The sequence below is a fragment of the Camelus bactrianus genome, chromosome 6 (genome assembly GCF_048773025.1).
Source record: "Camelus bactrianus isolate YW-2024 breed Bactrian camel chromosome 6, ASM4877302v1, whole genome shotgun sequence".
Classification (NCBI taxonomy): Eukaryota; Metazoa; Chordata; class Mammalia; order Artiodactyla; family Camelidae; genus Camelus; species Camelus bactrianus.
The window spans coordinates 19,454,416-19,481,893 of record NC_133544.1 but is presented as its reverse complement, the minus strand read 5'-3'; the positions used below and the strand labels follow the sequence as shown (position 1 = coordinate 19,481,893).

Genomic DNA, 27,478 nt, shown 5'->3' with positions numbered 1-27,478 from the left:
ATTATCAGAGAGAATGTAGTAATCTATGAAAAGGGATAATTAAATCATAACTAGAGTTTGTCTAATACAAGCTTGGCTTAACACAGTCTCAACTTTTTTTAAACTACTGCCCCTCTAAGAAGTCTTTTTACACGTTTTTTCCCCCTCTAATCATCCTTTCCTTTGAATCCCCACCACTTACCAGTAGAACATCACAACTCAGAAACTGACATTAATACAATCCGCCAATCTTCTTCCTATCTCCCCAGTTTTACACGTTGTGCATGTGTTTCTGTGTGTATTTAGCTCTCTGTAATGTTATCAATGTGTAGATTTGTGTATCCGTCACCGTAGACAAGATACAGAACAGTTCCACTGCCACAGGGATCCCTCATGTTGCCCTTTTATATCCACTCCCACCTCTTCTCCTCATGCCTGGGTCCTAAGTCTTGGCAACCGCTAATTTGTTTTCGTTTCTATAATTTTGTCATTTCAAGAATGCTAAATAAATGCAATCATGCAGTATGTGTCCTTTCAGAATTGACTTTTCTCACTCAGCATAATGTCTTTGACATTCACTGAAGTTGCTGAAGGTATCAATTACTTCCTTTCCATTGCTGAGTAATATTCCATGGTATGGATGTACTTCAGTCAGTTTAACCATTCACCTGCTAAAGGACATCTGGGTTGTTTCCGGTTCTTGGCTATTATAAATCAACGTGCTATGAACATTCATGTACAAGTCTTTGTATAAACATGTTTCCATTTGCCGAAGAGTATAATTGCTGAGTTATATGGTAACTGTATATCTAGTTTTATAAGAAACTACCAAACTGTATTCCAAAAATTGCTGTACCATTTTGTATTCCCACCAGCACACATGAGTGTGTCTGTATTTTCTGAACAGGGTCTTTTGCAAAGAAAAGGTATTTAAAAGTTTTAACCAGCAAAAAATACTTAGAAAATGAAATTTAAAATAAGATAGCATTTACAACAGCGACAAAAAATATGAAGTATACATAGTAATAAATCTAACAAAAGATGTGCAAGGCCTCAGAGGAGATACTTCTCAAGTTTATTAATAGACCCATAGAGAAGGCCTAAATAAGTGAAGAGATAGACTATATTTAGGGATTGAAGGAATTAATGATGTAAAGATGTTAAGTCCCCCTAAACTAGATTATAGAGTTATGCACTCCCAAAATCCTAGCATGTTTTTTCCCTCGTATTAAGCAAAATCACACTATTTAGACATGAATGGAATCAAATTTTAATAATATAAATATATTTATAAATATTCATTAAAATAAATTATAGAAATAATATTGGGAAAATACTACTATATGGAAAACAATGAAATTAGACTCCCACTTCACACCATCCAGGAAAATCAATTCTAAGTGGGTTGAATGCCAAAGTGTGAAAGGCTACACAAGATATATTTTAGAAGACATACAGCTAAATATGATCATGACTTTGGGGTAGGGAAATATTTTCCTTATCAAGACAGAGCACTGAGCATAAAAGAAAAATAAACAAATTTCATATCATTAAAATTAAGAACTTCTTCCCACTGAAAGGCACCATAAAGAGTGAAAAGACCACCCACCGGGAAGGAGATAACATCTTCACATCCACAAGGAACCCTAGAAGGATATCCACAAAGAGCGCCTCGAAATCAGCAAGGTAAAGGGAGACACCTCCAAGAAAGTACTTGAATGGTCATTTTATGAAAGAAAAAAATCAAAATGGGAAAGAAAGAAAGAGAGAGAGAGAGAAACAGAGAGAGAAAGAGAAACAGAAAGAAAGCAAAAACCAAAAAAAAAAAAAAGAAGCAACCTCATTCGTAATCTAGGAAATGCAAATGAAAACCACATGAGATGCCATTAGTCTTCCCCCACTCCCCTTCTTCCAGCCTCTCAATGACAAAAATAGAGATATCTGACTATCCCAGTGTAGGTGGGGGCGTGGAGTAGGAGTAAACTGCCACTGCAGAAAACAGGTTGGTGCTAAAGTTACCTGATAACGTGGAGGATAAACACACCCTGCAACCCGGCAGTTCCCTTCTGATGCTTTTACACAAGAGAATCACTTGCATGTGTTCACCAGGATGTGTGTTCAGAATGGTCATAGAAAAGACAAAAAGCATGCTCATAGAAACATGTCCTTAATAACTTCAGTATCCACCACTAACAGAAAGGTAAATGAATTGCGGTCTATCACTGAAATGTAATACACCACTATTGGAAATGGAAAAATATCTTTTTTTTTATTATTTTACATATATGTGTGTGTGTGTGTGTGTGTGTGTGTGTGTGTGTGTGTGTATAATGAAATAAACACTGTACCTACAGGTAATGACATGGAAAAATCTCACAAATAACGTTATGTAAAAGGAGCAAGCCACAGAATAATACATGCAGTGTTATTCCTTTTATATAAAGTTCAAAAACATGAAATTCAATTATATCATTCTCAACGCATGTGTAGGTAGGAAAGCTGTTAGGAAAAGCAATGCAGTTATCACAAAACCCAGGGAGGTGGTGATGGAGGAGGAAGGAAGAGGATGCCTGGAAATGGGATGTCGTGATCAGTAGGGATACATGGGAGCTTCTGGGTGATGACAGAATTCTATTTATTAAACTGGATGAGAGGTTGCACTGTCATTCTTCGTAATTTAATATACATTTTAGATATGTTTCTTTGTATTTACTCGATAGTTAATAAAGCTTATTAAAACCACATATCAAAAGACTATCCGAGAAAGGAAACTATTTTCACTATTTGTGTTTTCACATTAGCTCTTCACGGTTGTTAGATAAAACTCCCAAGTTCCCCTTGAAAGATAAACTAAGAGTATAATGTGCCTACGAGAGGCACAGTCCCTACTGTGGGGGACAAACTGCTCTCATTTGGTCTCATACACTTTATTTATTTACCAGCTTAGAAATCTTAGGTAAATCATTTTACTTAGGTTCTGAACTGAATATCCTCAGGCCATAAGGCCAGTTGAGAAGTGAGACAAAGTACTGAGTCCAGAGCCGACTCTTCTCCCCAGGGCCAGACCTCTATAGCTGGGCCAGATAGCAGCAGGTTGCTGTTATCACGATGCCTTGTAACCACATCCATCCAGCAAGGAATAAAATGGAAAACAGATAAAAATCTGCCTTCCCAAGGTGGGGAGGATGTAGCTCAGTGGCAGAGTGTATGCCTAACACGCACAAGGTCCTGAGTTCAAGCCCTAGTACCTCCATTAAATAAATAGATGAATAAACCTAATTACCTCTCCCCAAAAGAGATTAACTAAAAAAATTAATTTTTTAAAAAAATCTGCCTTCCTTCCTTTCCGATGAGGTTGTGTGTAAGACCCTGGATCCAGACTGCCTGGTTCATGTCCCACATTCAGCCCTGTAGCCTGGGGCAAGTGACAATACCTCTGTTTTTCTCTGTTTTCACCTGTAAAATGGAGCTGAAAATAGTGCCCACCTCTTAAAGGGATTTGGTTAATAGTGAAAAAGCACCTGGAAAAGTGCTTGGTGCGAAGGAAGTACTCAAAAACGGTGAAGTGGTAGTTACTTCCAGACCCAAGCTTATGTCCAGATCTACTGGCAATCTTGCTTTAGATCGCTGACTTTACAAGTAGGAAACTAAGTGCCTATTACCCCTTCCACAGCAGCTCCTTCACCTTTTCAAGTGCTTAGAACAAAACCCTGACTCTGCTCACATTTGGTCCATCACAACTTCTGTTAGTCCTACCTTCAAAACATGCCTGGAATCCAATCACTCCCACCATCTCCTGGCTACCACCCTGGTCCCAAACACCATTCTCCCCTGGGTCAATGCAGTGGCCTCCCCGCTTCTCCATTTGTCCTCGTTTCAGTCTGCTCTCAACAGAGCGGCCATACAGTTTTGATAGAACTCTCTCTTCAAGACTAGTTGGCTCACACCACTGGCTCCAAACCGTCCCATAGCTTCCCATCTCTCCCACAGTAAATAAAGATCAAACTGCTCATTGTGCCCTCAAGGATTTCACAACCTCTCTGGTACATCTCCTTCTTGAACTTCTCCCCAGTTCACTCCACTCAAATCGCACACCACAAACATGGCCATCTCCCCAGGGTCTGGTCACTTATAGTTCCTTCCTCCTAGTAGGTTCCTTCCCCAATTTCTGCAAGGCTTTCTTCTCACTTCTCCCAAGTCTTCACTCAAAAGTGCCTTCACTCCCTGAGCTTTGGTTAATTTTCATAACCTCCCTCACCCTGTACCCTTTCTTTGCCTCATTTTTCACTTCTTCCCACTTAACACATTATCTAACACACACTGGATCTACTTCTTGATCGTGTTTTTGGTATGGCTTCCCCAGCAGAATGTATACTCCATCAGGCAGGAATATCCCACTGTATCCCCAGTGCCGTGAACAATGACCGGTACATAGTCCATTGGTTGAATAAATAATAAACTTACAAGTTGTCAGCTAAAACAGGTAATATAGCAAATAAAATACCTTTCTCCCTTTTAATCCTTTGGAATCCTGGGTAGACAAAAATTTCAAATACTTACACATTTTGATGCCATGTCCTTTATTTATGATTCAATGTTTACTCACTAGAGCTAAATGATTTTTCCAACGCTGTAAATGCACCCAACCATGAATACAAAATAGATCTGATTCGACGCTTCATTTGTGGCTCACGTGCTATTTCATAGCTGGCAATATGATGCAGCTGTCCCAGGACCGGTTCAGAGATGCTCTTCTCACCCCAGAAGGCCTCATGGCAACAAGACTGCCTGACTGTTAGGTAACCTTGGGGAGAACAGGGACTGTGTCCAACTTTCTCATAATTGCATTCCCAACACCTAATATTTTTTGCATGAATGAACTAGTTAATTAATGCACGCTTGGGCAATTTTTTGTGCTTCGTGTCCCATGCTGAGGGTGAGGATGCAACAGGCCACATGGCCCCCAGGCTGAGCTGGAAGAGAATATTGGAGTTTTAGTAAAATATGTATTTGTTATGTTAGGTGTCTATGTTATATGGGTATATATGTAAGTGTATATGTTATATGTGTGCCTATGTAAATGTACGCTATATGGGCATGAGTACACGGTATGTGCATATGTTATGTCCATATATGTCATGTATCTATGTGTATGCATGTGGCATGTGTATATATATACTGTGTGCATAAAATGGGGAATCAAAAACTGATGCTAACAATCAACTGGTAAGAAAAGGGAGTGATGAGGAAGAAGCTGGTCTAGTTTCTTTGCCTACTTTGTTAAAAAAAAAAAAATCACTTCACTGAGGAAGCCATCCTTTAAGTTCCTCCTAACAGCTCATTACTCACATAAACAGCAGTCTGTCCGCAGCAGGTTTCATAGATATCTCTCCCCTTTTCATCCATTCATCCAACAAGTACAAAATGAGCGCCTGTTAAGTTCCATGCACCATGCTCTGGGATACAGAGTAAATGAGACAAAGTCCCTTCCCTCTAGTGAGGAAGAGTGACAATGAACAAGTAAGTATATAACCCCATTTCAGGGTTGTAAAGACATTTAAAGCCAGAAAAGAGCAGGGAGATGGTAGAGGGAGGGGAGGCTGAGCAGAGCTCTGAGTGCAAATGTGGGGAAAGAGCTCTAAGGCTGAGGGAACAGCAAGAGCAGAAACAAATTGTGGGAAACAGCAGGGGAGGTGGCGGTTAGAGCATCCTGGAGCCCAGTGGAGAGGGGCACAGGGGCACCAGGCGGGCCCTGGAAGAAGGGCTCTGATAAAATTCGTTCCTGAGTGCATCACTGTCCGAGTTGGATTCCGGAAAGGTCATTCATTACATTTCAAAACAGAGAAAAACAATTCAAGGTATTAAAAGAAAATAAGACCTCCTCTGTTGAGGAGGGAAATATTTATGCATGCCAAATGCAGGGCGCCTGGTCTCCATATTCACCCAGTGGTTGGCCTCTTACCCGACTCCCACCCACCACCCATCCCCCGTAGCCAGAATGAAAAACATAATAGAAATTAACCCCAGGCTCGTCAGGATTAAGTCTCTCAGCTGTCACCCCTGCCTCCCTCTTAAATGGCTGACATCATTTCTGGTCCTCCCCCAAACAAATGGCTCTTTCTCTCGTCCCAAATAATTAGCTTCCCCAGACACAATGGGAAGGCCTCAGTCCAAGCTGGGAGGGGAGACATTTGAAGGACAAGGGAATGCTAGTGTTTCGCTTGGGCTGTGGGACAAATGTTCCGGAAATCAAAGTTTTTTTTTTTATGTTTGTAATTATGCATATCCTGCAGTATCTGCATAATGGGTCCAATTCAGCCTTGGCCTCGCCACAAAATTGCCATGTCCGTGGAAGAAGGTCAGCCCGTAACATGATGAGTGAACAGGAAGCCTCACGCTGTTAATAGTGCCTTAATACATATATTTTTTAATTTGGGGGATGAACTTCGCTCTTTCAGTCCATTTGTCTGCATGCATTTGCAAACACATTCTAAGCTCACTTGTAAAATGCACATCTGTGAAATCAGCCCTTGCTCTGAGAGAATCTTTATGAAGATTTTAGGTGATCGGGAAGCTGACAGCTCCAGTCTTTCTGGTGCAAGGTAGAATTTTAAAGTCAGAGGAGGCAACATACGACGTTAGGAAAATTCTGTGCAACGAGGCAAACTCAGAAACACTACTGTAAAGGACCCAATGGGAATAAAATACACCTGGGTTCAGATTCATTTTCAAAAGTCTTTCTTTAAGGGAACAGTATAAAGGTTCAATTTTGGTTTGAACAGATTCACCAGAAGTTTTTGTGTGTGTGGTTTTTTTTTTTTTTTTAACACTTTGGTTCTGCTCATGGTTTAACAGAATATCTATGCATTTAGTTCAGAGTTCAGCAAACAAGTTTTCAGTTAAATTTTTTGACATTTTTCACTGTTCAGTTCTTGGTGACATGAGGCCAGTGTCTCATGACCTCCTCAGAGCACCAAGAGAATCACCCACTGGCTGCTGTGATCATATCCAGTGTCCCTCTGCCCCCTCCACTCCCACCCCATTCATCCCTGCTTTTTTTTCCCTTCTTTTCATTTTTAAATCAGTTTACTATTTCTACCATACTCACATTTGAATTGGCAGAACTGCTTCCATGACCAACAGGACAGAGATGTGTCATTCAAGGAGAAAAGAAGTGAAGGTTTTCATAAAGCTTGAGGAGCACCACAGTAACTAACACAAGGATGGCTTGCAGTGCCAAGGTGTGCAAGGAAGTAGGACTAAGGGTGCTCCGGCAGTAGCTGGCCTGCATGTGTTGGCCTGAGACCACTGCTATTACCTAAGGGGAAGTTCTTAATATGCTTGGTAAGCAGATCACATGTAACACGCGTATCAATGGAGTAGAGTGACACTTCCACGGAGTAAATTCTACAAGTTCCTGGGCAGGTTCCACAGATCTCATTAGTGATCAACAGTTGCTGAATTATGATTCTGCAAGTGTAGACATCCAGGGAAACTTTACAACCTGTGAAATTCTTAAGCCAAAAAATAAATAGCCACACATACCAAACCTGCACACTGTGAATTAAAGGGATGGCCTGTTAGGGCTTCTGAAAGAACCACAGCCTAGATCTACCACACCACATTCTCCAACTGGAGATGTGAATGGTATTCTTGTGCTAATGTAAGTCCAAAGTCTAAATGTTTGACAGTTAAGATTCCAGTGAAAATCTCTCTAAAGAGAACATTTATCGATGTGATCTGGTTGGGTCAGAGATCCAAATCCCACATTTGGCCTTCACCACATTTCAGGTCTTTTAGTGGAGGAAACAACTTTCACGAAACGTTCAAGAGGCATGGTCTTATATACCCTCTCATTCCTAGTATCCTCAGGTCCAAAGAACGGGTGCTGGCTCTCGTCTCTATGTCTGTGGTTATGGAAAGGCTCTGCCACTCAGCTGACTTCACTTCTGTTTTTCTGAGGGAGATCATGTATCTCCTCTTCCCCAGACCAACCACGATGGCACTTGCTTCAAACCCTGCCCTAGTGGAAGTCCAAAAGAACGTTGCTCCCTTGATGGATTTAAGCATTTCTGGAGTTGTTTTCCCCACTAGCTGTTGCTCCTGGTTATCCAGTCAACCTTGGCCTGCTTCAGTGCGCAATAAAATAAGTGGCCAGGTCACCAGGGTGGCGACTAACAACTCCTTGGCTTCTCAATGCAGCCTGTGGCATTTAAATGCCACAAAACTAAGAGATTTACCACCAATGACAGTCTCTTTGTTTCTTACTCCACCATGCCTCCAGCTTCCAGCATTTTAATGAAGGCAGCTAGCGCAGTCCCCTTCCAGGCTGAAACCCAATGCCCTCCTTGGCTTTATTCTTAGATGGCACAGCTTAAAAGATCAATTCTTTGTTTTTGGTTTTTTTGCTTTTTATCTGCCAGAAAAACTGGAAGAGTGGAGGCATGGGGACTAGGGGAGGGGAAAAGAGTATCCCGGATAACACTTCTCTACTTAGGTACTCCGTGTGTGTGTGTTTGTGTGTATGTGTGTGTGTGTGCGCACGCACTGGCAGGAAACAAGCTGGCTGAGTAAGGCTCCACTCTTTGCTTCCAGGGATCCAGACTAGGAACGGCACTCACCAGTCCTCCCTTGTCATCCTCCCACCTGTTTCTCTGAGGCCAACATCATGATTTTCTCATACAAGGATATTCATAGAGAGGCTGCATGGGACAGGTCCAAGACACACAATTTTTCCCTTTCTCCTGACACAAAGACATCCAATCAGAGAGTGCTGGGCACTTAATGGAAGCAAATAAGACACGAGGAATAAAATGGGAATAAACTGAGACTGCAACTACATTACAGGAAAGAGTATTTATTTTGGTAATACCCACATGACTGGGAAGAGGGCTGAAGCCAAAAATCAGTTTCCATGGAATCTCTGTTCTGACTGAACTTCACCAACTGCATGCATGGTGGTGTAAACTTTAAAAAGTGTGCAGAGGGCTATACCCTCTGGAGGGGAAGCATAGTGGCCAACACAGAACAGCTGCCTAACAAATGGTCCGCACTGTTAGAGATGCTCCACTAGCCCATACTGACCTGTTCCCACCCTGGCTCCACTTTAAGATTCTGGAGACTTGGTATGTTGGTTACCTGTGGCTGCTACACCAAAAGCTTGGTAGCTTTAAACAACAGAAATGTGGTCTCTCACAGTTCTGGAACCCAGAAGTTGGAAATCGGAATCACTGGGCCAAAAGTAAGATGACAACAGGGCAATGCTTCCTCCAGAGGCTCTAGGGGAAAATCCGTTCCTTGCTTCTTCCAGCTTCTGCTGGCTGCTGGCAGCCTTGGCTGTGGCCTCATCACTCCAGTCTTCAAGGCCAGCATCTTCAAATCCCTTTCTGATCTGTCTTCACATTGCCTTCATTCTCTGTGTGGGCAGAATCTCTCTCTGCCTCCCTATTATATACATACATATAATTGCATTTAGGGCCCACCCAGGTAATCCAGGACTATCTCCTCATCTCAAAATCCTTAACTTTATCACACCTGCAAACATCCTTCTACATAGAGCAGGCAACAGTGATTACAAATGTCCTCAGATCGTCTCTATCACCATGAAGACAGTTGCTGTACACACTGCTATTCAGGTGTAATGCCTGCAGTTAATGTATGTGATGTCACTGACAGGGCACATATATCCAAACCTTTTGGATTCAAGTTAAAAATGTGAGCTGCCCAACAGTTTCCAGAATGGAACTGTCTAACCTGGGGGGTGTCTGCATTACCCGTGTTGAGTGGGCTGAAGCCCAGGTTCTCCTCCTTATCACCTAGCCTTAGTTCTTCTACCAACCACTCACTCTTTCTTCCTGTTAAACACAGTCCGCGTGAGGAAACCCATGAGCTAGCTGGCCTGCTTAGCAAGGCTAGTTTAGCTAATAGGGATGTACCCTGTGCTCCTTTATTTGGTAGGTTCCTTGATGGGCAGTTGGGTATCGACAGGAGAGTTGGGATAGGGCCCTTGGATTTATTACCATTTTCTTTACCACCCTGATGCTCTGCAAAGTCCTCCATGGTTTCTGGATCCCCAGGTTAGACACACTGGCCAAAGTGGGGCTGGATAAATACATCGGGTCTCAAGTCTGCTGGGAAATCAGCCGACAGGCTCCTCCCTCAGTAGAAAGCCCCCTCTCTATAGGGCTGAATTAAATTTTCATATGGGGAAACAGATGGAATTAGTAATGTTAGAGCAGTTTTCAAGCCAACATTATGCTTTCATGTGCTTGAAAGTTGCCATTTCTTGATGTGTTCTCTAGTAATATCAATAAATCCTATATCCTTAGTACAATGCAGGGCTGCCACTGGAGTGAGGCAAGTCAGGCACTTGCCCTGGGTGCAAAGTTTAAGTGGATGCCCAGAAAACTCAGTAATTAAATAACATTTTAAATGCAATATTTAAAAAAATACAAAATCAGCAAACTGTGGCCTACAGGCTAGCTACCTATTTTTGGAAGTAGAGTTTTACTGGACTAGGGCTAGGATTAGGGTGAAGTGTTGCCACAGGCAGGGGTTGGTAGGATCTTGTCTTTAAAATGCTGGTATTTTGTTAATCAAGGATTTTTTTTCACAGTTTTGACTTTTCAAAAAAATTTTTAAATAATTTTGATTTTTTTAATTAAGTTTTTTTCATTTTAATTAAAAAAGTTTTCAAACACAATTTTTTTTTTCACAATAACCATTTTTCTTCAAGACAACCATTATATCATGGCATAGAGCAGAAGCGTTTTTTGCATATTTCCCAATTTGTCACAGAGAATATCAAAAAGATGTATTTAAGGATCCAGATTTAATAAAATTAATAATCTTTACTACTTCATCAATGCTATTGAGTGAAATTAACTTTTTTTTTAAACTATGAGTACACAGAAGCTGTAAGTTTTACTTGCCATTGCTTTTGCACCATTAATGCAAATGCCAATGCAATAAAAACAGCAAAAAAATCTTAGAATTATTATGAAAATAATTTTGGTTCCACACACCATTTGAGACGGTCTTAGAAAACCCCAGAGATCTGCCTTAAAGGGTAACATTTTAATGATGTAAAGTTAAACTCATTAAAAGTCAAAACCATTATCAATAACAAGCTAAGATCCTCAGTCCAATGGGGGCAACATAATTATGACTAACTCCAAAGTTTGTTTTGCAAAAATAAGTGGTAAAGAGTTAAAGCAAATTGATCCATCTGTCATATAAACAGTTCTGAGCAATCAGGACATCTTTGAGGCTAAAGGTAAGGTATGAACAAGATATGAAAGAAGCTGAATGCCTTGAACATAATCAGTGATCTGAAGGCATGGCCATTTTAGGGCAACTGAGTGGAGAAAGCACCCCATCCATCCGTTGCCTCCCCAGCACCCCAAGAATGAGGGAGCAGAGGAAACTACAGTAGCAGCAGGAAGATCCAGACAAACATACCACACAGAGCATCCCTGGGCTGTTCAAAGATCCTGGGGCCAGTGCTGGGTGGTAAAGCTCTCTCCTGCCACTTCCTAGCATACAACTGTGAGCAAATTCCCAAACCATTGTCTGTCTCAGTCTTCTCATGTGTCATATGAATATAATATTAATACCTTCTTCATATGATTGTTGCAAAGAGTTCATGAGATGATGGAATTTAAGCATTGAGCACAGTGTCCAAGAGAATAAATAGTCAGCGAATGTATCTTTTTAAAAATAAAACATACTTCTGTACTGATTCACTACCCAGCATTCAGTAATTTTTCCCCACATACACAAATGCTTAATTAGCCCACTGTCTTGCCAGTGTTAGGTATTCAGTAAGGGTTACTTCCTCCCTCTAGCCAGACTGGGCAGCCTGTCTGGCCCTGTCATTTCATCCACATGGCTTTGAGTGGCTTTCCCACCAACAATTCACTGAGAGATCTGATGCTTAAACACAAAAAGTATACATCAACGTGCAAACTGTTATATAAAAATGGGAATATCTGTTAAACAGTAGAATTATGCTTTATATTTCCTTAAAATTGTTTTTACTGATATTGAAAACACATTTGAAAAACAAAGGAATTGTTTTCAAAAATCAAAAGTAGCAAAATAGTTAACCCAGCAACGAAAACCAAACTGGCTTTTCGCCAATAGGTCTCTATGGTAGACAAAATAGTGCACAGCCTGATCCCCAGAACCTGTGAAAATGTCACCTTACACAGCAAAGAGACTTTGCAGATGCGATTAAATTAAAGACCCTGAGACAGGGAAATCCCGGATTATCCTCATGGGCCCAGTGTAATCATAAGGGTCCTTAAAAACAGAGAGGAAGGCAGAAGTCAGAGGCAGATCTGACTACAGAAGAAAGGCACAGAGAGGCAGCACTGCTGGCTTTGGAGACAGGAGAGGCCACACGCCGAGGGATGCAGGCTGCCCCTAGAAGCTGGAAAGGGCAAGGAAAGTTTCTCCCCTAGGGCCTCCTGAAAGGAATTTCAGCTCAGTGACACCCATGTCGGACTTCCGAACTACAGAATTTTAAGATAATAAAGTTGTGTTGTTTAAGCCACTAGGTTTGTGGTAATTTGTTACAGCAGCAAACAGAAAACTAATACAGTCCTAAAGGTTATCCCATTCACCCTTGGTCTGTTTCCATGCATAGTAAGGAGCCAGGTCACCAGGGTGGGGACTGACAACTCCCCTGGTTCACCCAGCTCTCCCACAAAGTAAGAGACTGACCACGAATGACAGTCTCCACCTCTGAAGACTTGGATTCAAGAGCTCTGGGACACAAGACCATCTAGATGAAAACAGTGACTGTATTGGAGATGGTTGGTGGTTCACACTCAGAGACATTCATTTACACTCATCAAGAGCTTACATATAGTTCCAATCACTAATAGAGAAATAAATATGCATACTTCCAGAGACAGGTCAACAGCTAGGGACAAGGGTAAAAGGCTGGAAATGGCCCAAAACACATAAATCCTTCCATATGCTGATGCTAACAAAAACTAGTTGCAGAATTAAACCAGATGAGATCTCTGCTCTCGCCTATGTGACCAGTGCTTCAGGGCTCTCAAGCAAACAAAATAGGATTCTGACAGCCAGCAGGCCTCTCTCATGGAAAAGCATCCCTGGTGAGCACGGACCTAAGAGAACCCTTCTCAGCCCGCCACCTGTCCCACGGGACCTACCTGTTTCTTTACGAGGTGGTGATGTGCTGGCCCAGGGGGTGTCATCTTCAAATTGAACCCAGTTGCTGATGGCCGAGGCCAGGTCAGGCAGGGGCTGCTCAGGGGTCCCAGGAGGCGAGACTGCTTCAGAGATGAGGCCCATCTTTTCAAAGGAGTCATCGTGCTCCGAGTGGGAAAGGTCCTGAGAGCCTCCATCCACCACATGGTTCTCTCCGGAGGAGCTCTCAGACTGGTCTGAGGACGATGACGGTCCTGGGAGGTGCTCTTCGGTGTCACCTGAAACAGACACAAGACATCAACATGACATCACAGGAGGAAGGCCACTGGACAGGACCCCTGTCTCGGAACTGTCTCATGGAGGAAAAACAAAGGGTAGGCAAGGGGTGATCACAGGAGTCACCACTACAGTGGGTGAGGGCAAAGAGACAGCCATGCCTCTCTGCCTCTGTGCTAGAGGAGTGTTTTCCTAAAACCTAGGATGTCCATAGCAGTATCCATGCAGGCTGAGACTGGGAGCCTTGTTCCCTGTTCTTATCCCACCACCTACCCCAGCAGGGACTGGTGAAGACTGTGGCTCAACAGGAGAGCTTCCGTCTGGACTAGAGACATTCAAAATCAAACTTCCGACTCTATGCAGTTCAAATGACACATGTCTGCAGGCCACCACATGCAAACCCAGCACTAATGACCAGCTGAATGTGGCACCGAGGCCATTCCTCTAGCTTTGTATCACTTCATTGGTCCTGGAATATTTAATAGCCTTCCAAAAAATTTATTAAATAAGGTACTAGATCCCAATTGTGATGGTGGTTATACAAATCTATCCACATGTTAAAATTCATCAATTGTAGATCAGAAATGGTCAATTTTACTGTATGAAAACTTTTTTAAAAAATGAAAGTACTGATATGAAACTCCTTTCTCCCATCGCTAGCCAAACAAACTGGTCCACCCAAATGTAATCAAAGCCTTTAGACAAGTACTGTCCTAAAAAAATAAAATGTGGACCACATATGTAATTTAAAATTTTCTAGTAGCCGCATTTAAAAAAAGTGAAAAGAAACAGGTAAAACTATTTTTAAGAATATATATTTCAACCCACTGTGTTGAAAATGTTTAATTCCAACATGTAATTGATAAAAAATTGTTAATGAAACATTTAACTTTTACTAGGTCCTCGAAATTCAGTGTAGGCATTTTACACTTACAGCACGTCTCAGTTCAGACTAGCCACATTTCAAGGACTCAGTAGCCACGTGGCTCCCTTACTGGACAGCACACCTGTAAACTCACACTTTCCAGGCGCTGTAAATGAAGCTGAGATGATTTCAGGGGGCAGTAGCAGCTGCTGTGGAACAGAATCAGCTGACAAGTCTCTGTAAATAGCTCCCGTAACCTACCTTGATCTTCATCCCAGAGCGCAGCTCCCCAGAACTCAATCTAGCCACCTTCATCATGATCGGGGTGACAAATTACTGAGCCCTTCCCATGTGCCAGTCACTGCTGCAAGCACTTTACCTGTGAATTCATTTAATCCTCACAACCACGCTGAGGTAGTACTGTGATTACCCCTACTGCACAGATAAACTACTGCCCAGGGAGGTTAAATAAATTATCCACCCAAGGGCACATCCCTCATGCATGACAGAGCCAGGGTTTGAGCCCAAGGGATCCAGCTCCAACACCCACCACTCTTGACAACTATGCGTTAAAAATTGGGACAGTCCAAATTGCTGTTGGGAGTAATAACCAAAAAGACTTAGTTGAAGGGACTTTGAAAACATGAAGCTTATGTTCCTTGGAAGGAAGCAGCCAATACGCTTGGTGTTTCCAAGCCCTTGTTTCGGGCCCTAAGGTTCCTAAGATGCTTCCTCCAGGCTTCTAGGTGGAAGAATCTGCACCTGAGAAAAGTGACAAACTGGCTCTTTTTTCTCCATATCAAGATCTCACCCACAGGATGATCGAGGAGAAGCCATAACAAGCAGGCGGGGTTCTCTGTTAACCTTTTCCCTTAGGCAGTGAAAGCACTCCTTACCCTCCGAAGAGGCAGGAAAGAGGGGCTCTTCGTTGAAGGAGACCCACTCCGACTGCTGGGTAGCGATCACATGGTCCAAGGTCGTCATGCTGGGAAGGCGCTGGTCATCTTCACGCTGCTGACCTCAGGCAGACCCCAGAGCAACGTCTGGGGTGGAGGTACGGTAGCACAGTGGACTTGGGCCTGGGGTCTGCTATGGGGGTTTTGCAGAGGGTGGCACTCAGAACACAGGCAGATTAGCCTCTCTTGCCTTTGGTGAATCTGCCAAGCAGAAATCTGTTTAAAAAAAATAATGAAAATTAAAAGGGATGACCATCACATAACCAATCCACACAGGTCTAGGGCTTTCAATACTGTCCACGAGGAGGTCTGGGTGGTTTCTGCTCTCCCTTTCTCTGCCCTGTCCTGCCCTCACTTCTAACAGGGAAAGATCTGCCTTTAGCATCGAGATCTCTGTATGTGCCTTCATATCAGACTTACAATCACACAAATTTTAGCAATTAGATTCCCAAATTTTCCCAATTATTATATTTTAGAAATACTTTTATCTATAATACAATGCCATCGTTGTAAACAAGTATTGAAACTTTTCAAAGTGCTTTCACTTTCCTTTACCAGATGGCAAAATAAATGCACGTTATTTCCTATCAAATCAGTGCAGTTTCTTGCCTGAGGCAGGTAGCTCTTTGCAAGCCTGATTTAAATCTTTGGCAGAAATCCAACCATCTCCAGATGGTATCTCCAAGCACAACTTACCAATCAAGAAAAACAGAAATGGAGTCATCTTGCTCACTTGGAGTACGGGGGTAGGGCATATTTGCATCAGAGAAAAATATGAGTTAAAGAAACACATTTTTACTCTAGGCCAATTTGAATTCGTACGTAAAACTCTAGCCTTTAGTCACATTGCAATTATGTTCCATGTAAGGCTAATGAATAGACTTACAATATTGTTTGTACCATTAGTGTCTTTTTACAACTTGAACCTAACTCCTGATCTTAGAATGAATTAGTAAAATCTAAATTAATGCAAAATTAATGTTTCCACATAAGAGCTACCATCCACCTTGAACAGTATCAGTTATTAACTGAATACTCATAATATTCATTTTAGTCTAGAACAATTTAACTCATAGCCTTCTAGCTGGTGCATAATAAAAAGAAAATGTTGAAATTCTACTATAGGGTACTAACTGCATTAAATAATCGATGCTGAGGATAATCAGAATAGAAACATTTAGTAGCTTTTACTTTGGGGGGCAGAATTAAAACAATCAGTCTTGTTGACCAATACTTCCTAAAAATAAGTTTGTATAGAAAAATATGTTTGTATAGAATTCATAATTTTCAGAAACCTATTTTCATACCATACTTTGATCCAATAGTCACTGTAGTTAGAGAGAAGTTAAGTGACTTATCCAACACTTTTGTTGTTTCCAGGGGCTTTGTTTGGTGTCCTAAGATTCCTAAGATGTTTCTTCCAGGCATCTAAGTGGAAGAATTTACACGTCCCAGGATAGTGACAATTGGACTCTTTTTATTGCATAATGAGATACCACCAAAGAATAATCAAGTAGAGGCCATAACAAGCAGGTGTGTTAGATGCACCACATTAGGAAGTGATAGATGTAACCCTTGAACCCAGGTCTTCTGATGCTGAAACACTCTTATCTTTGGGTCACAGCCATAAAAAAAAAAAAAAAAAAAAAAAAAACAAACAAACAAACAAAAAAACTAGAGACTATAAATAGACTAGCCCCCAGCTAAAGTACTTCACAAACATCAACTACAATGGAACCATAATGAAATGATCAGTGAAACTCCTCAACAGAAATCTACCAGGGTATCCAAGCTGTACAGAGAATGGGAAAGCCCAGAAATCTCTCTTGCAAGTCCCTCTCCTGAGATTCTTACCAATCACAGGACCAGACATGTGCAAACAGCCTGGAGAGTGACGGCTCCAAACCAGATCTCACCAGAGAACCAGGCAAAGCCCACAGACCCAAAGAGCTGATCTAGTGGGTTTCTCCCATCTTATGCCTTTCTCAAGTCCATCAAATGTTGGCATCCATCGATGTGATAAATGGCTGCAGGCCAAGAGAATATGGTAAAATTGAAGAGTCAGATTCCCCCTCTCCCAACAACAGCAGCATGTAAGCCAGCTCCAACAAGGACAAAGCCACAATACAAGCTCACGAGCTGACATGTGCAGAGTCACAGCTAGATGGGGAGGCATCCCACCCATCCCATGATGATGAATCCAGCAAAATGAGTGTGCGTGGGGGAGGGGAAGGGGGATGAGAAGGAAAAGGGTGAAGATAATGGAGGAAACATCTAGAAATTTTAGAGCTCGAAAATTTTAAAGATGAATAGTCCAGCTCTCAAGTTTTACAGATGAAAAATGTGAGGCCCAAGGAGATCAGGTGTAGCAACAGCAGAGACTGAGACAGACCCAGGAGTTCAACTGCCTGGATGTGAGTCCTGCACAGTCCTTAAGCCTCAGCTCACCCCAGTTCAGCAAGAACAGCAAAACTCACTTCATAATTCTAAGGATTAAGTAAGATAATATACTCCAAATGCTTAGTCCTGGGAGTGAAAAACCGTCTGTAACAACAAAGACAGTCACAGCAGCTGAGTTTCCAGACGGCTTACTGTGTGCCAGGCCCCATTCCAAGCTCCTGATAAATGTCCGCTCTGGCCTTCGACCCCGGGTAAACGACTCACACTAACAAGCGGTGTGCCTCCGCGTAAATCTTGGGACCAGAATGCAAATTTCATGAAACCACTCCCTTTCTGTTACTTCCACATTCTGATTTTAGTGATTTCCCTTCACAGTCATTTTTTAGAGTGGTTCTCCCAGATGCTAAGTGGAGTCAAGCAGGCAACTTCCTCTTTACAGATACAGATGCATTCGGCTGAGGGACCAAGATAAAGACTCAGGAAGTATGAATGAAAAGAAGAGCCCGAAAGATTTACCTACCCTTCCTCAGCTTGTCCAGCCCAGATCCAGGCATGGGCTGGTAACAGACCATGAGTGGTCCCAGGAAAGCCTGGTGGAACAAAGGTGTTACCGGGAACCTCCATCACAACCCTGTGAAATGGATTCTAGGAACCTGCCATGAAACAGCCACATGCAGCAGACCCTGAGATGCTAGACTCTACGGAGTGCTGGGCGAGCAGCTGGAATCCCACAGAGAAACCCGATCATTGTGAGGCTAAGTTCACCCTGGAATGGGTTTCTCCATAAAAACCTCACCCCATTTTTAGAACATGAATCATAAAGTGAGGCTTGGAATCACCACAAATGAGTAGTGACTCACAATCAGCACAGTGCTGACCAAGAGACACTAAAAATTTCACTGAAGTTCTCTGGGCTGCCCTTTCAGAGAGAAGCTTCTTCCGCAGCCCACCTTACACACTAAAACTGGGGGGTGGAGAATGCAGCTGGCTGATAAGATGGGAGACCTAGAAGACCGACATAAGATGTATCTATTTCTAGGATGCAGTCATGAGCCCTGTGTGTGTAGAAATGTGCCAGGCACCCTTAAGATACTGACCCTCAAGCAGCTCACCATCTAGCAGGGAGATGGAGATGCTCAGAACAGCGAACACAACAAACCTGGGAATAACTGCCCACTGGAGGACATACCAGAAATGCTGTGACAGTTGGATCGTAAGGGCTGGAACCATAAGGGACCGAGCAGGTTTTGGGATTTGAAGGACGCCCTTGGTTCTAGACCACTGGAAGGGAAGAGTAAGGCATCCTTGGGACGGGGGATCAGCCTAAGTGACGATTAAGAGAATCAGACCTTGTGGGAGCGTGTTCCTGGGCCAGTGAAGAGGTCAGTCTGATGAGAGCTGAGGTATCTCCTAGAGAGAAAGGCTGATGGACCTGAACAGCTGAGGAGAAGAGTTCTGTGGGAAATGGGAAGCTGCTGAAAGTTTACGAGTGGAGAGTGACTCAAGGAACTTTCCTCAGACTGTCCTGAGCCAGGAGTTTGGTGATGGAAGCTATCAGCCACGACAGGGCCTCAGTGTGTCCCACAAAGCCAGGGGCCAGCATCAGCAGAAACAGGACTGGCTACTCTGTGCTAGGACCATTCTAGACCCTGACAGTACAAGGAAGAATGAGACAGCATCACTGGTCTCTAGTAGCTTAAAGTTCATTGCAGGGAGGTATGACAGTGACATAATAACACAACAGGCTCTCTAACCTATTGTGACCGGTCAGCCACCACAACGACAGCACCCTTGCAGAGAGAGAGTCAGGGTGTTAAGAGACTACCCAGGGCTTGAGCAGTGGACGGTCATGAGCTGCATCTTAAATTGGAAGGCAGGCTTCTGAGTGAAAGGGAGGAGGGGCAAAGGCATCTGGGGAAGAGAGAACAGAGATGGCACAGCTAGATCACAATGAGTTTATCTCCTGTTTACCTGAAGAGGGTGGGAGTGAGATGAGTGCACTGGAAAAGGAGGGGTTGGAACAGTGACAGCTCTAAATTTCAGAGAGAGTTTGAACTCTCGAAACTGCCCTTTCTGTTCCCACTGCCACTGCCTTGGTTCAGTCCGCATCGTTTCTCATTCAGACAATTACTAGCCTCTTACCTGTCTCCCTGCCTTCAGCATCATCCCCCTCTAACCTATTACCCAACCTCGTACGCCAGCAGGGTCTTCCTAGAACTTGAAAATGTCCATGCCACAGCTCTGTTTAAAAACTCCTCAGAGGCTCCGCACAGCCACAGACCCCCTTCCTCCTTGCGTTAGCCAGAGTCAGCTTCTGTCGCTTGCAGTGAAGAACTCCGAAGTACAGTCCCCTTCCTTAGCTCCCACTAATCCCACTTGTTCCTTATCCCCCATGTCTTCTGTATGCTGATAGTATCTTACTCATTTATCCAGTTATAATGAACCTGTCTGCTAATGTGGCCATTGTGTCAATTAGCCTGGGAGCTCCCTGAGGAAAGGGACTGGATTTTCCTCTTGTGGATGTCTCCAACTCTTAGAACAGGGTCTGATATTTAGCAAATGTTTATTGAGTAAATATCTGAATAAATGAATGAGTGAACAAATTAACTTGTTTTACCACATAATAGGTAGGCTCTTTAGGTCTCCTGAGCTGGTAAATGCTTTAGAAAGGTTAATTTAAACACTATGTATAAGATAGCTTGGGAAACAATCTGGATACAGGGCAACATGTCCATTCTCCTTTCTCTGATCTAAAATTGTACTATTCAATTCCAGTACAGTAGCCACCAGACACAGGTAACTACTGAAATGCGGTTGGTCCAAATTGAGTTGCTCTTTAAGTGTACACACCAGATTTCAAAAAGTATAAAAATGTGTTAAATACCTATTTAATAATTTTTATATTGATTACATGTTAAAATGGTAATATTCTGGATATACTGTGTTAAATAAAATACATTGTTAAAATTAATTTCACCTCTTTGTTTTAAATTTTTAAATTTTTAATGGGGGAGAGGGTAGTAGGTAAGCAGTAGAGCACATGCTTAGCATGCACAAGGTCCTGGGCTCGATCCCTAGTACCGCCAATTAAAAAAGTAAAATACAAGTAAAAAAAAAAAATTTTAATGGGGCAATTAGAAAAATTTAAATAACACATATGTGGCTTGTATTATATTTCTGTTGGACAACATGGCTTTTAAACAATCCATTCTTTATTTCATCTTTGTTCTTATAGGCTATTTTATACTAGACATAGAATTTGAGGTTGACTTTTTTTCTCTTCAGGATCCCATCTTTTTGCCCCTATTGTTTCTGATGAGGAGTTAGTTATAATTCTCATTTCACTATTATATCTTTTATCTCTAACTGCTTACAAGATTTGATTTCAGTTTTCAGCAATTAACTGTGGCTATGTCTATATGTAGTTTCCTTATAACTCATCCTACTTTAAGTTTGTGTGATATCCTGAATATGTATGTCAATATTTTCATTAAATTTGGAAAAATTTAGCCACTATTTCTTCAAAATATGTTTTCTGCCCCTTTCTCTCCTGCTTCTCCTATTGATCTACCTTCAAGTTCCTTGACTCTTTTGTCATCTTGATTCTCCTCTTAAGCTCATTCTGCGAATATTTCATCTCAATTATTCAACTTTTTCATTCCAAGATTTTCATTAGATTATTTTATAGTTTCTATTTCTCTGCTGAGATGCCTTTTATATTCACTCATTTTGATAATATTTTCCCTTAGTTCTTGGAACATATTTATGATAGCTTCTTCAAAGGCTTTGTTTGCCCAATCCAACATCTAGACCATTTGGGGTTTAATTTCTATAGACCTTTTTTTAAACTATGGGTCATGTTTTCCTGTTTCGTTACATACCTAACAATTGTTGATGATACATAAAGACAGTCTGGATTTGATCTTCCTCTACAGAGCTGGTTTTTGCCAGAAGTCAAACTGCCCGCTCACCTTGCTCTTGCATAGGCTTACTCTTCCTTGCTGGATGAAATTCGTGAAAAGCCAAAGGTGTTTCCCAGGGCGCTCTAACTACTGCAGGACTCAAATTCCAAACTCAATTTCCCTTGACAGTACTTGGTTCTAGGCTTTGTTAGGGTGGATTTAAATTAGGCCCTACTCTAGAGCAGGGGTGCTCTGCAGTGATGACCCAATCTGGCCTTCCTTCTGCTTTTTTTTTTTTTCATTTGTTTAAAAAAAAAAAAAAGAGAGACATTGGAACAAAACCATGCTCATTTATTTACATGCTGTCTATGACTGCTTTTGCTCTACAACAGCAGAGTTGAGTACTTGTGAGAGACATTGTATGGCTTAGAGGGCCTAAAATAATTACCATCTAGCCCTTTATTAAACAAAAAAAATAATAACCCCTGCTTAAAAGCATAAACTTTGCCCTAAGACACAGACTTTCTGTGTCTTTTCTGAATGCTTGGGATGTGAATAAGGTGTTAAGGAGGTCTTTCCAAGGTGGCTGAGCTGGACCACCAGCATCCCTCAGTATTGCCTGACCTCTAGTGTCTCTGTCCCATTCTCAACCCTGGAGCCATCCCTTCTGGGAAATCTCACATATGGTTTCAGTCTGTACCATTGCACTCTAGCCTGGCCAAGGACTCCCTGGGTACACCCAGATACACTTCTGTTCCCCTTTCCCTGTGCAACCCTTTCCTCTCCAGTGCCCTGCCTGCGGATTCCAGATGCTTCAGTTGCCCCCAACTCTGATCTCTGCTTCCTTAGCTCAGCAGGACTGCTGTGCTCAGCGGAGACTAGCATTCTATGCAGTCAGGAAGTTCCCCCCTGGAAGAGAGCCAAGGGGGTCACCAGGCTCACCTCATGAGTTTTCCTTCTCTCAGAATCGAAATATGGTGCTTTCTGTTGACCAATATCTGCAAATGGTTTACCTTACACATTTTTGTCTGGTTTTGTGATTGTTTACTGCAGAAGGACTAGTTTGTTAACCAGTTATAGCAAAAATTGGAAGTCCTCCCCTGAAACATTCCTAACTGACTTGTGCCCACTTTTAAGGAAAAAAAAAGACTAGTTCAGATCGTCTAAACTAGAGTGATTTTATACTGATGTCCTGGAAATATTAACTAGAAGTTTTACAGAACTTTCATAAATCACATGAGAAGGAAAGGAGGGTTTCGTATAGCCATGTGGATTAAATCTACCCCTTCAGAGCTGGGACAATGTTTTATTTTGTTAGGTTAGCTATGCTACATAACATCATAACATAATTCTTGCTTGGTTAGAGGCTATTTAAATCTGAGAACTTAGTGATCTTCCTTTCATCTCTTTGTCATATGTATTCAACCAGACAGCTACTTTAAAAATCTCTGCATCCACTTGTTGGGTTTTGAGGTTACTGGCAAGTGCTAGCCAGTCAGCTATTAAGGGTTTATGCAGAAACATCTTAAACTAGATCCTGGTGCCAATTCCAAACCCAAAGTAAAGCCTCAGCTTGTTCTTGATCAAGGAAAAGCAACTAAAGGTCAAAAGGAAAACAGGGAAGAAAGGATGAATGGGGAAAATAAGACTGCATGAATTCTTTGTGTTTCTTCAGAGCTTTCTTCTAAAATAAGACATCTAACAAACTTACACTGAGCATCGACCATGCACTCAGAAATGTGCTCAGTACAGTGATGCAAAATAATGTCAAGCATGGTTTTATACTCTGCAGCCTCTGTCACAGTGGGCTACAGAAATCAGAGAAGTTGAATCAGGAAGTAAAAGTAACCAGGCTGCTTGCTTCATAAATTCTCCAAATAAACAGAAGCCTGGAAGGCCAGATTACCCTATGACAAAGACCTAAATCAGATTAAGGACTTGGAACACTGCTTCTCTTCCTTCTTCTTTCAAATTCTTTTCCTTTATGTGAGAACAGAGTTCACTGAAACACACGCACACACATGCACTTTAATTAACAGGTGACTTGATCTTCCTAAAAGGGAAAAATAGAGTGACCCTGGTGGTCTGTTCTTCCTATCTTGTTACCATTTTTTCTTTCATTCTTTCATTTAAGTATTTATTTTTTAAAAAATATAAAGAGAATGATCACTAGTCTTCCATTGGAAATTGGTGAAAAGAATGAACATCGCAGCCTCAAGTCAGGCATACAGGAGAAAGAACTCCAAAAGGAACAAATGTCATATTTCAACTATAGTCAGTCTCCATAAACTCACTTCCCTCTATTTCTCTCTTTCAAGCATATACACCACAATCCCTTATCCCTAAAGTCTGTTTCTGCCCCATCGAAAGTCACATTATGTGTGTGTGTATACATGCACACAGATATACAAATACATACACATATAAATACATATATTTGTACAGGCATACATATAGGTATACCCCAAGATTATAAGTTATATATTTTACATATTTATATATAGTTGTAAATACTGTAGTGTGATTTTTCTTCAAAATAAACAATCCTGATGGCTGTGCTACCTAACAGCTCCATGGCTCTGCATTCAGAGTCAAGGATCTAAGTCACACTTGACTTGAAAAACAAGTTACCACTGATCTCGGTGCATTCCTGAGGCAGTGACCCTGAATAACATCCCTAGGTAGCTGAACACTGTGTCACATTCAGTGAAAGACCCTGGTAGGAGGTCAATCACGCTTTAAAGTTTGCAGAATACTTTCTAGTACTTTGAACTCTTAGAAAATGGCTTACTCTTGTAAACTCATCTTGGTTTACTTCAGTTTTATACCTGGAATAGAGATAACATGTCCCTGTATGCAAGTAGGGGAGTTGGTGTGGATGATTTCTTTTCACCTATATTTTAAAGCCATGAGTCTGTCACTTTGGATATTGCATTACAAGACTGTCAGTTCCCTAGGAGTCTATAGGAGCTTTATGGGTCCCAATGGTGGCCATATTTCCTGGGCACAATCCTAAGCCTTTCCGAGAAGCTTAACAAAATATTATTATTATATTTCATTGAAACTAAGATGTCATAGATTATAAAATGCATCCGATTTCAGAGATTATAAAATATTTTAAAATTGTATGTATACATACATATATTTCTTAGAAGCAATGAAATATATTCTTATTTTTATAGCAAATACTTACCAAAAATTACAATTAGTATATATTTCCAGGATGAAAAGAAATTCATAGATAATTTCAACCCATTTTTATAATAACCCTGAGATAAGTAAACCAGATATTTCTCTCACTTGATAGATAAGGGAACTGGCTCAGAGAGGCTGCTTGACTACTCTAAGGTCACACAGCTAACCACGACAAAGTTGGGACAGGATCACAAGTCTCTAAATTCTGCACTTTTTCTACTATACCACATTCTGCCTTCCAGAAAATAAGTGTAACAGATATGTTAGCCACATCACCAACATCCATTTTCTCTTATCATCCAGCACTGGAGGATGGGCGTTTATTGGTTGAGCCAATCACAATAATTCCCATTCCTACTTTCCCAGCCTCCTTTGAACCTAGGAGTAGCCACTTGGCTAAGTTCTGACCAATGAGACATAAATGGAAGTAAGGTCAGAAATAAAGCTCTGGGAAGTGTTCTTTGTCTTTGTTTATTCTGCATATGCAATAAAGGTAACAGATATTTCTCATGCTGCCCTAATCCTACTCACTTCCTCTTTTTTCCTGTCTTGCATATAATCATGATGGCTGGAGCTACCATAACCATGAGGAAAGGCTAAGAGAACCACAGAGTCACTGGCCCTGATGTCACTGAGCCACTGAATCACTATCAACAATTACTCATCTTTATATTTATTGTTATGTGAAAAAAAATTTGTTTAAGTTATTATAATCAAGCTTTCTGATACATGCAGGTAAATGCAATTCTAACTAATAAAATAGGAGACAGAAATTGTGGCAAGCAGATCTCTGCAATGACCCACCTCCAGGATCTCCACACCCTAGTGTTATTACTGTGATTATGTCATACTGTATGGCAAAAGGGACTTTGTGGATACAAAGTTACTAATCAAATGACCTTAAGACAGGGTGACTTTCCCTGTGAGCCTAACCTAATCAACAAGCCCTTTAAAAGCAGAGTTTTCTCTGGCTGGTAGTAGAAGAGGAAGTCAGAGAAATTCAAAGTGTGAGAGGAAGGTTAGGGCAAGGATCTGAGGGTAGCCTCCAGGGGCTGAGAGTGGTACCCAACAGAAAGCCAGCAAGAAAAAGGGAACTACAATCCTACAACCACAAAAAAACAAAAACAAAAACAAAAACTGAATTCTCCCAGTAACAGGCATAAGCTTGGAGGGGATCCTGAGTTCCAGGTGGAACGCAGTGGCCAACCCTTAATTTCATCCTGTGATACTCTGGTCAGAGAATCTACTCATGCTGTTCTAGCACTGTAGTTTAAAAGTGGGGGGAGAATTTATTCTGGAGCTCAAAATCTTGAGGGCCTGGACATAGACTTCTTTAAATAATTTCCCAATATGGATAAGGGACTGAACTTCAACTAAAATAAACTATTACCCATAGTATGTAGTAAATAAAAAATAACAGAAAGTAGCAAACCCCACTAAACTTTCCATGTAGCACTCTGGAACATATTACGTGGATTTCTTTCTCCAGAAGGTTTAATTTCTTTTTCTGCTTCACTTACTTCGGGCACTGCAAAGTTAGCTTGCCTTTCCAGAGACATGGAGCCAGGCTGGAAGGGTGATCATTTTCAGTGCAAGAAGTTAAACAACAAATCTGAGGTAACTTTCCTTTGAACCTCCAGAGGCCAATGAACATTCAACCAGTTTTCTAGAACAGGAATGATGATGTCATAACCAGTGACTTTTCAAGGAGGGGTGTTAGCATTTTGGAAGGTGTTGGAGATGGGATGAAGGAGAAAAGTTTTAAAAGTAGAATCGATTGTGGTATCTTCTCTCAAACTCTCTCTAAAAACAGGCTATGTATTCATTCGTCCAACAAATTGTTAGTAAAGACCTGCTAGACAGTCAGGATACAAAAGTAAACAAGGTAGACAGAGACCCTGCCTTCCAGGGGTTTCTATCTAAGAGAGAAAAACAGGGGTGAGACAAGTCAACTATAAACAAGATTTCTGCAAGTCGACAAATGGTTCAGACAAGGAGTAACACGAGATCCTGTAACGCATGTGGTGACAGGAGCTTTCTCTGAAGAGGTTATATTTAACCACTACTTGTGAGGATGAGAAGACACCAACCATGACCAGAAGTAGTGAGTATTCACGGTAGAGGGAATCGAAGCCACAAAGAGTCTGAGATGGGAAAAAGTTAACAAGAAAAGACTTGAACTGAGCACAGAGTGGGCAAGGAGCGTGGGGCGTGGGATAAGGTTATAAAGGTAAACATGGGGTCTTGTGGCCCAGATTTAGGTGTTTAGATTGTATTCTAAGCACAATGAAAAGTCAGTGAAGGATTTAAAGAGGAGCAACAAAATTCAATGTGCCTTTTCAGAAGCCGAGTGGAGAACAGATTGGAAGAGGAAAGAATGGAAGCAAACAGAATAATTAGGAAGCTACTGTAATAGGCGAGGCAAAAGATGATGAAACAACTCTAGTGCCCGTCAACAGATGAGTGGATGAACAAAATGTGGTGTATACATATACCGGAATGTCATTCAGCATTAAACGGGAAGGACATTCTGACACGTGCAATAACATGGATGAAAGGTGAGGACATACATTAAGTGAAATAAGCCTGCCACAAAAAGACAAATACTGTATGATTCCACTGACATGAGGTCCTGAGAGTAGTCAGATTCATAGTGACAGAAAGTAGAATGGTGGTTTCCAGGGGCTGGGGTAGGGGATGGGGAGAATGGTAGTTACTGTTTA

General features: G+C 41.6%; 1 protein-coding gene across 4 annotated transcripts in view; it reads right to left on the bottom strand.

Annotated features, from left to right (window-relative positions):
- Positions 1 to 27,478, bottom strand: part of STON2 (stonin 2) — a 139,698-nt gene that overhangs the window by 94,937 nt on the left and 17,283 nt on the right. For 3 of the 4 annotated variants that reach the window (XM_074365177.1, XM_074365175.1, XM_074365176.1), the window contains exons 2-3: positions 15,199 to 15,474; positions 13,164 to 13,439 (exon numbers count right to left, since the gene is read on the bottom strand). In XM_074365177.1, the coding sequence (XP_074221278.1) occupies positions 13,164 to 13,439; positions 15,199 to 15,286 (364 nt within the window). In that variant the 5' untranslated portion in view covers positions 15,287 to 15,474. Of the gene's footprint in view, positions 1 to 13,159; positions 13,440 to 15,198; positions 15,475 to 27,478 lie in introns of those variants that run through there. The other variant, XM_010955850.3, reaches the window with a different exon arrangement.